The sequence below is a fragment of the Lutra lutra genome, chromosome 1 (assembly GCF_902655055.1).
Source record: "Lutra lutra chromosome 1, mLutLut1.2, whole genome shotgun sequence".
Lineage (NCBI taxonomy): Eukaryota > Metazoa > Chordata > Mammalia > Carnivora > Mustelidae > Lutra > Lutra lutra.
The window spans coordinates 10,397,845-10,409,902 of record NC_062278.1 but is presented as its reverse complement, the minus strand read 5'-3'; the positions used below and the strand labels follow the sequence as shown (position 1 = coordinate 10,409,902).

The following is a 12,058-nucleotide window of genomic DNA, read 5'->3' as shown; positions in this document are numbered from 1 at the left end:
ATACATTCCCAGAGACCCACAGCAGGCACATTACCAAGGAAAACAGTGATTGTTTTAGATGTAGAGAGCAAAGCAGTGCTCTGAGAAGAATCAATAAAAGTTGACAAGTGCCTTTGGAGTCAAACTGGTCCTGAGGGAACAGAACTTCTGAAACAACAAGGTGAACAGACGTCATCAACTTCCTCAACTCCTTAGGCCAGCAGGTGCCCTGAAAATCTTGGCATTAATACAAAAAGTGGGCAACTAAGTTGGCTTTTCCATTTTACCACACACCTAAGAATACTCGAAGATGGTGGTTCTCAACCGGGGGGCTGTTGGGCGCCCTCCAGATATCTGACAGTGTCTGGAAACATTTTTGGTCATCTTGGTGCAGGGGAGGGGGCCTGTTGCTGCATCTAGAGGTCAGAGATGCCGCTGAATATCCTACAGTGCAGAGGGCAGCAACCCCCCCCCCCCACCGCCCACCACAAAGAATTCTCTGGCCCCAGATGCCAATGATGGTGCTGTTGAGAAGCTCCGAAAAGAAGCTAAAGCATTTGGTGAAATCTCAAGTAATCACAACTGTCTGGAAAACACCACATTATCCGACATTTAAAATGGCAGACATGACGCCTTTGCCCCTTTGCCTGCCCCCTAATCTACTATAATCTGATCTCAAGAGCTGAAAAGCAAAAACAACCACCCTCCTCCCCATGCATATGAAGTGTGTTTGCAGGCTTCATAATGCTGAAGTTCTCTGAAGTATTTTCACAGTTTGGTCCAGCTCCAATTTCAAAGCTCCAAACAGGGAGTTTCTTCTTTTGCTTTCAACAAAGGAATTTTTCTCTAACTCTGATTTCCCTGCCCACGAGCGAAGGTGAGTGCCAAGCCCAAAAGGTCTCATAGGTTAAATGACTAATATTTAATGAGCTCGTATTAACAACAATTATGCTAACCACGACACCCGAGCTTTCCATTCTGTTCCTCTAATCCAGGATGAAGAGCTTAGTTCAAAATGTCTCATTTGGGGTGTAGCTGTTTCCCATTCCATAGGTACCCCAGTGTTGTTCACATGACCTGTGAAACCTTGCCACCATCAAATGGACAGTCCCTCCTGAGTCCTAGAAGCTGATTCCTTAGTCTTGTATATTATTTAATCCCCCAGCCGTTACCTCTCTCTGCCAAATGTGAGCAACCCCGAAATGCTCAAAGAATCCTCTTCTGCCTTCATATTCATAATCTCTCTCGCTAGAGGTCAGGGAAAATCAGTGAATGGACATGGGACTTAGACAACCTTGTATTTAAACCACAATTTTACCCCCCTCAGAATGACTGCCAAACCCTTTATGCATCTCCAGTCTCTCGAACCTTCCACTCTAGCTTGACTTCAAAGGGTGTGTTCAAGCAGCTTACTTGTGAGTCGACTGGAAAGCTCTGCAGAGAGGGTTGTCATGCCGCTGGCCCGTCCAGGTGAGATGGGTGTTGCTGGGTGTACAGAAGGTGAGGCGATCGATCCCAGGTACTGGTAGGACTGATCATAGGACCACGGTGGGGATGGTTGGATCTGCCTTGTGTCTGCAGAGAATCAGGGAGGTCAATCATATGTAGAGTGGGGTGGGGTATAAGAAAAAACAAATCTCTTAATAAAAAACTAGTCACCTCTCTTTAAATATGCTATACATTCCTGTGGCCTGCTGACCAGTGTCTAGTAAGTCCAGGTATTTGCTTTTGTTTGATGATTTCCACCCTCCCCTGAGAGACACTGAAATACAGTTTATGTGTGATTCTTGAAGATTTTCCTCTGATAACTGTTTCTTCCAGAGGTTTGATTTAATCATGCTAACAATGATGGGAGAAGTTGAATATGCTTTCCAGGCAGAAGTGTTAATGCTCACCTGTTAAACTACAGCACATATCAACCGCCCAGACAATTTTAGCTTTACCAAGAGTTACAATTCTCATCCTCAGAAACATTTTATAAACTCAGGTGGATCACATATCCATCTGTGCTCAGTAAGCAAAAAAGAACATAGAGTTTTTGTTTTTGTTTTTGTTTTCTTAACTTTGGCAAAAAATATGCCAAGGACTTTTAAATATCCTCTATTTAGGTGAATTCTCTCCCAAGGAGTTTAGAAAAGGTCTGCTGGGAAGCCGATGATGAGACCTGAGGATTAGTTCACAAACCCAGCAGTAGAGATCTGGCTCTACCAACCCAGACCGACAGGTGTCCTGCACCTTCTCAAGACCTCAAGTTTGCAATGTTTAAAGGGCAGAATGTTGAGCAAGTATTTTATAGACAGCCATTAAGTGGGGACTGGGATAGAGAAGAGACAAAACTCTGACTTCAGAAGATTTAGGTAAAAAGGATTTTGTAAATTTGACTCCAGCATTCATAGGAGTCTTAGCTTTCAAAAGCATCACAGTGCAGATGAAAAGGAGAAGAAAAAAATAAACAAACCCTCTAATCTTGGGCAACACGTGTAAGAAAAGTTGAATGGGACACAGTCCCCCCACAAGATAGCCTTCCATTTCTTTAGGGTTAAACATCGATTTTCTCTTTGTGTCCCACCTTCTCTGTGGACTACACTAGTTCCCAGGGGTCTTCATAGCCAGAGGTACAAGAAGCTGGGAGTAAATTTAGAAAGAGCAGCATTCCTCTGGAGAATGCTGGGTGTAGGCTGTGTATGTGCCAGGACATAAAGAAGTGAGTTCTTTCTACTCCTTGTGAAATATTCAGTTCTCCTTCCTTCAGGGGCTTTTCTTTTCCAGCAGTTCAAGTTTGCTGTTTCTGTTTATCTGTCTGAAGCCGGCAGAGGGGATGACAGAATCAGGGGTTTAGAGATCTACCTGGATCCCCGGCTCTTCTGCCTGCCAGCTACCTGCCCCACACTCCCCTCACCCCAGTCCCCGTCCCTCTTGTGGATCGATTTCTTTCTTTTCAAATAACTCAATTTTTAAGCTTGGAAAATATGGGCAAATATTTTCACTTAGAATCTCTGAAATCTAATATTAAAGAAGGGTCCTCATTCCATTCTGAATTTTGGGGAATTTGAGCAGAAGGCAGAGAATAAAATAGCTGGTCCATTCTAAACTCAGTGGAAATGAAAGATCCACTATAGTCAAGGATCCTGCACAGCCTTACAGGTAACAGTGTTTCTAATAACTGAAAGCAAAGAGCAAAATAGCAGATTGTTCAACATTCCTGTATTACTACAAGGGTTTTGCTCCAAGTGAAAAATAAATTATAGACTCAGATATTTTTGTAAGACATGCATATGTCCTAGATATACACATTTGCTAGATGAATATATAGTACTCAAATATTTTAATCATTTAAGAAGCAAACAAAAGAGGTTTTATAATTGTCATAAAGCCCTCTGGGGTGTGAATTGCGGTTCAGTAATTCATGCCTTGCTGTGTAGACAGCCCAGCACCCCTAACCCCATGTCTAAAACCACAGTAAGCATAAGGTATTATGCCATGATTCATGCTCTGTCATGTTTTACTGTAGTGAAAAAGTTGTGCTAGGCTTTTCTAAACTCATAATTAAACCATGCAAACGTTGCATAATGTTTCACAGCCTTTTAAAAAATATGCTTTGGTAAAATGATCTTTATGATTAAAGTCCAAGTTCTGTGATTGTTTTTTTTTTTTTTAACACAGGGTTTTAGATTCAACATTCTTGCTTCACACCACAACTTAGCTTTCCAGCGTTAGAGGAGGGCTAGCACTAAAACCCCAAAGGACCCCTGCATTATCAGTTTTCATTCATGTGACCAGAGTGAGCTGCCTTTGGATTCATTGCCAGCAGTGGGCCAGAAGGTGGTGATGGCGAGCTTCTCATGTCAGGTTTTCTGGGTATTTTCTAATTCTACGTATATTATTAATAAAAAACCCCAAAGCACCAAATAGAACAAAAAAACTAGGACTAATGATATGGAGTATGCTGAGTTTACTGTTCCGTTACCATTGTTGTTCTGATGGGGCCAACGTGAACACAAGAAGGCAGGTGTGGAAATATTTGGCAGTACTGTGGACCACCCCAAGCATGGGAATGAGAGGCAGGAGAAGTAGGATAAGTGGCCTCCATGCTTGTCTTTGAGCCTGAACCACTTGTTTATACATCCTTATTTTCCTCTCTGAAAAGACATGATCTCAAAGCCCCTTCCAGTAGTCACAGTGCAGGATTCTAATTCAAATTGATGGTATACAGTATTTCTCTGCTGAACTTGTATGTTAATCAGATTTAAGAAAGATTCAGGTGGAAGGATGGGGTGAAGAACAGTGCTTGTAACAATAAATACACCTATTCTGGAAAGAGGAAGTAGGCAGGGAGAAGATGGAAGTTATCCAGAAAAGAAGCCGTAGGCTGAGGAAAAGAACCACTGTCAGTCATTCTCCAGACAGTAGGGCTACTTGTTCTTGAATGGAGTGCCTCTGATAAGTCAGTCCATCGAAAAGAACAAAAGTTTACTGAAATTTTAGTGTGCTAGGCATGTGCTAACTTAGCTAGTAATAGCATGATGAATAAGGCCAATGTAGTTCCTGATCCATTGGAGCTTCTAGTCTGGTATCAGTGAAGATCCTGGGAGTAGATGATGCTTGGAAACGTTTCTTCCTGGGGCACTGATCATCATGCTGAGAGTTGCTTCATTTATTCATTCACATTAATTAGTTTGTTCATTAATTCATGGGCTCATGAAGTTATTCACATCCTCATTCATTCATGTTGCCAATGAGCATTTTTGCTTTACTAGGGTCACTGTTTTGGGGACTCAGTAGTGAATGGACTATAGTCCTTGCCTTTAGGGAATTACAACTAGTGGCGGACCTGTATTCAGGTGAATTGATGGATTATCTGCCTAATCTGGACTTGCAAACAGCTGTTCCCACATTAGAGATAACCCTAATGGCATTTATTATGCACTCATGTTCTGCCTCTGCAAGGAACAGACTAGGGAAAGCACCTAATTTAAATCATAGATCGATTTCAGTCCGAATTCTACCTTTAGCCTGGGCAAGTCACTTATTTTCTCTGGTATGTAGTTCTCTTACTTCAAATGGTAGTAGTGAAGAATAAGTGAGATAAACCATATGTAAAGCAAGTAGCACAGTTTTTGGCCATATTAAATGCTCAGTAAGTCTGACTACTTTTTATGATTATATTATTAAAAAGGAAAATAAACCCATGCCAAGGGATTTATCTGATAATTTATTGGTAAGGCCATACACTCCTGCTCCAGGGTGAGGTTCAAGTAATAATATCACGCCATTCACAGATAAAAAAGTTTGCCTGCTGGTCTTCAGCACCCAGGAGGAACTGGGATACAGAGATTAAATGGTAAAGGGCAAGAAAACTGGAGATTTGAGGTAAGGATAGAGGGGGCAAAGACCCAATCTCAAGCAGTTCACATGTCCATTAATAAAACGACTGGATTAGAAAATTTAAATTTGAGCCTTTCTGCCTCCTGTTTTTTCTGTGGTTTTTTTTTTTTTTTTTTTTTTCAGAGTACATAATGTTTTGATGCAGCCACTTTACTGAGGTCATTTTGTGAGGGGTTATTTTCAGATGTCTGATCATCAAAAAATGGGTAAAACAGAGCTCCCTCTCCTTTCCATTTGAAATGAGGTCAGAGAAGGGGGATTGGGGATAAGGTAGGGTGGATGTGAGTGGTGAATTCAGAGGGATCAATGGCATACATCCCTCAGTAAGAAAGTGAGTGCTTTCACCTTTTGATGCAGCAATATCAAAATATCTCCAGAGTGAAAAATGACCCTATCAAATAACTGATGTCAAGATGTTCTGCTGCTTCTAGCTGTAGCTCTGAAATGCAAAGAACTTGGGGGTCACCACTCCCTTCTTTACAAGGAAAGAGCTGAACAGAGTGATAATTCATGACTCTTCTTGGATCTGTTAGAGAACTGAGACTGTAGGGCAACCTGCCACCCTGAAATCTTGAGAGGCAGGTGACTACAGAAGATCATACTGAGTGAGGTGTGCATACCACGCCCAGAAGCTGCTGGAGCTGTAAAATTGGTTGGAACGCTTAACTGGCAATTTTGATAAACTGTTGGAGACCAAGTATAGACTACCATGAGAATAAGAAACTTCTAGGAGCTTCAGTCATTTGTGCATGTATGGGGACTGGGGTGGGGACATTTTCACAAGATTGGCATCAGGAACTCTTCCAGGTTTTCATGGGATCCAGTATAGTAACAGTGGGTTACAGCTCAAAGAGACTAGGGAAGAGTTCTTAGGGAAGTCCAAAGACAACAAGGGAGACAAAAGCAAGGATATTAGAGGAATTTGAAGTCTCTGACATCTACAGCTACAATAAACATGAAGGACAGCCCAACTCCTAGCTAGATGAACATAAAATCTCACACTGAAGTTCTACTTACATCCATTCCCATCACCTGATAAATCATGTCTAGCTTTCTTTTTTTTTTTTTAAGATTTATTTATTATTTATTTATTTAATTTATTTTAGAGAGAGAGAGAGAGAGAGAGACAGAGGGAGAATGTGCGAGCAGGGAGAAGAGCCAGGGACAGGGAGGGAGAAAATCCTCAAGCAGACACAATGCTCAGCCTGGAGTCTGATGTGGGGCTTGATCCCAGGACCCTGAGATCATGACCTGAGCCAAGAACCAAGAATGAGATGCTTAACTGACTGAGCCACCAAGGTGCCCCTCATGTCTAGCTTTCAAATCAGAAATAACAAGGCATGCCAAAAGGTAAGAAAAGCAGTCTGAAGAGATACAACAAACAGCAGAACCAGACTCAGATATGACACAGATTTTGGAGTTACTGGCTAGGGAATTTAATTATGATTAATGTATTAAGGGTTCTAATGGTAAAAGGAGACAGCATGCCAGAACAGATGGGTGATATAAGAGGGAGATGGCAACTCTCAGATACAAAAGGAAATTCTAGAAATGAAAAACATTGTAACAGAGATGAGAAATGCCTTTGATGGGCTCATCAATAGACTAAATATGGTTGAGGAAAGAATCAATGAGCTCCAAAATATGTTAATAGAAACTTCCCAAACTAAAAGGTAAAGAGAAAAAACAAAACAAACAAACAACAACAACAACAAAAAAAAAACAAAGCAAATGAACAGAAAAACCCCAAACAGAACATCCACGAACTTTGGGAAAATTTCCAAAGATGTAACATATGCACAGTGGAAATATCAGAAGGAAAAATAAAAGAAAACGGAGTAGAAGAAACATCTGAAGTATTAATGGCCAGTAGTATTTCAAAACTAATGATGGATACCAAACCACAGATCCAAGAAGTGGAGAGAACAAGATAAATACCGAATAATCTACAGACACATCTTACCTAGAGAGCAACAGGATAAGAATTACTTCTAACTTCTCTTCAAAAACCATACAAGCAAAAAGTGTAGTAAATATTTCAAGTGTTTAAAGAAAAAAAAAGCCACCAGCCTAGAATTCTATATTCTACAAAACTATACCTCAACAGTGAAGGAGAAACAAAGATCTTATCTGACGAACAAAAACTGAAGTATTTTTTTCCAGCAAAGCTGTCATACAAGAAATGTTAAAAAGAATTCTTCAAGGAAAAGGAAAACACTGGTCAGCAAATTAAATTGACACAAAGAAAGAAAGTTTCAGAGAAAGAATACATGAAGGTAAAGTCTTATTTTTCTTATTCTTAGTTGACCCAAAAGATAGCTGTCTGTTTAAAATGATAATAGAGGGAATAATGTATTGGGTGATCACAGCATATGGCCAAATGAGATGACTGGCAGGAATAACAGAATAGGAAGGAAAGAGTGGTGTAGTGTTATTTAATGGTGCTTTAGATTCATTATACATGTATTTTGCAAACTCTAGGGCAAACATTAAAAACATTTTTTTAAAACGTATAATTGATATGCTAAGAGAGGAGATAAAACAGAATCGTATAAAATGCTCCATTAAAACCAGAGAAGACAGAAAAAGAGGAGTAAAAAGAACAAGTAAGCAAATAGAAAACAAACATGGTACATATGAATTCAACCATACCAATAATCACTTAAATATGAATGTTCTGTGTGCACCAATTAAAGGACAGGGATTATCAGAGTGAGTTAATAACAAGGCCCAACCATATGTTGTCTACAAGGAAACTATTTGAAATATAAGGACTCAGGGTAAAAGTAAAGAGATGCAGTAAGACCATGCTAACACTAACCAAAAGAAAGGCGGTAGTTGTATTAATTTAATATAAAACTGACTTCAGAAAAAGTAAAATTTTCAGGGATAAGATGAGAATTGCAAGATGATGAAAGAGTGAGTTCTCTAAGAAGATATAACAATCCTTAATATGTAAGCACCTAAGAATAGTGTCAGAAAACACAAGGCAAACACTGATTTAGAACTACAAGAAGAAATAGAAAAATACACTTAGTTGAAGACTTCAACACCCCTCTCCCAGTAACTGATGGATCAAGCAGGCAGAAAATTAGGGCATTTTGACCTGAACAGTATTCCCAACAAACTTGATGTAATTAACATTTATAGAAGATTCCATTTAACAACAGCAGAATACCCTTTTTTCTCAAGCTCACAGGGAACATTTGCCCAGACAGACCACATTCTGGGCCACAAAATACACCTTAACAAATTTGAAAGAACAGAAATCATACAAAGTTTATTCTCAGGCCGCACGGATTTAATACTAAAAACAAAACAACAGCAACACCACCACCACCACCACCCACCAACAACAGAAAGTTAGCTAGAACAAATATTTGGAGCTTCAACAACAGACCTCCAAGTAACCCATGGGTAAAGTAAGAAGTCTCAAGAGAAATTAGAAGGCATTTTGAACGAAATGAAAATCCAGCTTCTCACTATTTGTGGAACATAGTGCAAGCAGTGCTTACAGGGATAGTTAAAACATTGAATGCATATATTAGAAAAGAAGAGCGATCCAGAATGAATAATTTAAACTCCCAGCTTAGGAAACTAGAGGAAAAAGAGCAAAATAAGCCAAAAGCAAGCAGAAGAAAAGACATAATAAGAATTAAAGTAGCAATCAGGGAAACAGAATGACAAGGTGTCGCACAGGAAGGTGACAAAGAAAATCAACAGAACTGAAAGCTGTTCTTTGAAATGTCTCAAACGTCCAACTTTGGCCCCAGACCCCTACCAGGCCACATAGGAGCATGGCCAGCGACCCCTCTTGGTTTGACTAGGACCACCTACCTCTCTGGGGTCTTGAATGCCCACCCTCCAAACCTGGATTCCCAACAGCACAATCATCTTCTCTCTGCCAGGGGCCAGGAGGAGGTTGGCAGCTCTGTGGTGTGGCTATTATAGTCAGAAGGCCCTTCCTTTGGCTCTTTGGCTGATATCTTTAAAAGATGCGACCTTTTGGTAACCCTTCAGAGCCGTTTAAAAACAGAGACCAGACAGTTATGTATGTCATGGGGCCCTGGCGTCTATTTTTAAGAGCCAAACCTGCTTGGTGAACACAGAAACCCTCAGGGCCAGCCTGGGTTTTTTTTTTTTTTTTTTTTTTTTTTTTTTTTCCCCCTGGAGGACTTTTTCCCTCTTTCTGTTTGGAAGACAGCAGGGTAGTTCCCAGGGTGCCCTTCAGATTCACCTCAGTCATGGGTAGCTGGTGTAATGCCCTCTTGGATGCCTCCAAACGCACAACAGGATATGACTCAGGGCTCAGAGATGTGAGTCAGTTTCCAGGGTGATGTGTCAGGGCGGGCCCTGGGGGTGGTGGTGGTGGTGGTGGTGGCAGCTTGCATCTCCCTATCTTGGACCCTTGGGAGGGAAGATCTCGGCTCCCCTGCAAACAAAAGGATGCCCCCTGGGGCTCTGCTGCTACCTTTAGAACCCCATGCTGTGGTGGCCCCAGGCATGGGGTCCTTCTCTGCTTTGAAAGAGGCATTTCCCTGGAAGTCCCACTGTCCTTCAGCACCATTTCCTCTGGCCTCTGTGGCAGGGAGTCAAAACGCAGCACGGCAAAAGGAAGGAGGGCTAAGCGGTCACTTAGAAGTGCGCCCAGGTAGCAGACACGGGATTTGCACGTTGTTGCTATCAGTGAAACCCCATGATAATGTGAGTCAGCTCCTACCAGCTTTGGATCCTGGAAAAAGGGAGGTTGTGAAATAGCTCTGGTATTTGCCAACCGTTGTCTCTGCCGGCTATACACATCTTGGTTAGTCATGTAGAGCTAAGATGCATTCATTCTTCCAGCAATTACTGGAAGGGAAGCATCCAGCACCAAGCCCGGGCAGAGACCTGCCCAGGGAGGCTGCGTTTTAAAGGCCTTCAGGGTTTTGAGGGGTCTTGTCCAGATCGCAGGGCCTGGGAGGTGGCAGGCTGCCTGCAGGAGGGAAAAAAGGAGGCATGTGGCCACGTCTCCCCCACGCATAGCCTCTGGGACCCATATTTGGAGCCTGGTCCCAGGGAGGCTCCCTGGCTTTGCGCTTAGGGCCATTGGGTCAGGGCGCTGGGAATCCAGAAAGCCAGTTCCTTCCAGCAGAGCCACCCCCAGCCCTGGTGGCTCACCACAGCCCTTTTCCTTTCAAACCTGTTTCCTCATCTCTAAAAATGGGGGTAACCAGCCTCACCTGCCTCACAGGTGTGAGAGTTAATTAATGTTTGTGGAGCAGCTTTGAGAGCCACAGATGAAAGGCACTCTATAAATGCAAAGTGCCGGTCCTCATTAGAGTTGCCAGACACTTCCCAGGGGAAACAGTTCAACTTTTGCCATGAGGCCTCTCCCCTCAGCCCCATCAGTCTGAGGCACGTCTGGAAAAGAGCTCTGGACTCAGGCACAGTTGTCTCTGATGAAGGGCTGGGGGGTAAGTCACTGGCTTCTAGAAAAGATGGGTGTGTGGATAAACACCTCCTGTTCTTTGCCGGCACCATGTCCCGGGGCCAGAGAGAGAGTAGCCTTCAGTTCCCATGGGGTGGAGGGAGCACGGTTTTGAGGGAACAGAAGGCACCTTTTGGTCTTCCCCTGTCCTCCCTTGCAGACTTGCAGACAGTTGCCCTGGACTTTGTTAAACAAACATCCATTGCAGATACCCTTCCTGTAAAGATTTTCTGCACTCCCACTTTCTGTGCCTCTGCCCTGGAACACACTTCCCAGGACCCCACTGATTCTATAGGTGGGCTGGGTAAATTCCTGTAGGGCCAGCCCACTGGCCAGGTTCAAATGATTCCACGATTGCACTGTTAATTGCCTTCCCTTTTTCTCCCTTCTCCTCCAGCGAAAATCTTAAAACACAGGCAGTAAAGATGGTTCCTGTCCCTTCATTCTCTAGCCCCTTCACCCTCTCTGCAGCTCCTGGAAAGGGATGAGCCAGAAGCACCGTGTCAATAGCTGGGAGATCTCTGGCAGCCTCTAGCTTGGGATCATGCGCTTGACATAGCAAGAGGACCCTCACTCTCAGGAAACAAGTGACAGACACCTTGAAGGGGGAAGCTACACGCAGGAGAGGCGTGGCATCACCTGGGATGGCCCATAGCTAAAGAAACAGACTAATCTGAAGGAACATTCCATGGGGATAGCACATGCTATAAAGAGGACCGTGCAGGTTTGAGCATCACTGGCCCACGGCACAGGATGGGAGACTGTCAGAGCCAAGCCACTGTCCAGACTGTCAATGGAAGGCCCTGTGAGGATGAGGGGGAGCCCCTAGGACTTCTCAAAGAGATACCAGCGATTTCTCTGACGAAGCAGATTCAGTAAGAGCCGTCACTTGGGGCAGCTCCTATTAAGTAACGTGGCCAAGCTTTGCCAGGGTCATTGTAATGCCTCAGAGTGGCAGCAGGCAAGAAAAAAGGAGTGATGCTCACTTTGGGGCTTCAAGGGCCGCAGGACAACTGACCCCTACCTGGTGAGTTTTCAGTATTGGAGGAGATGCTCTGGATCCCAGCTCAGAAAGAGATCTGGCACGCAACAGCTATGTATCACGTCATTTTGTGGCCTGGCTTCCCCTGAGGCCACTCCATCCAACTCTGTAGCCCCCAGCCCTCTGTGTCAGTGCACCTCCCTCCAGCCAACATCTGGGCTCAGACACATCTGTCGTGGGAGACA

The 12,058-nt window shown here is 43.1% G+C and overlaps 1 protein-coding gene across 9 annotated transcripts in view; it reads right to left on the bottom strand.

Moving 5' to 3' along the window:
- RUNX1 (RUNX family transcription factor 1) overlaps positions 1–12,058 on the bottom strand; it is a 263,629-nt gene that overhangs the window by 8,593 nt on the left and 242,978 nt on the right. For all 9 annotated transcript variants that reach the window (XM_047720321.1, XM_047720355.1, XM_047720364.1 and 6 more), the window contains one exon: positions 1,393–1,554. In XM_047720321.1, coding sequence (XP_047576277.1) covers positions 1,393–1,554 — 162 coding nt within the window. The remainder of the gene's footprint in view (positions 1–1,392; positions 1,555–12,058) is intronic.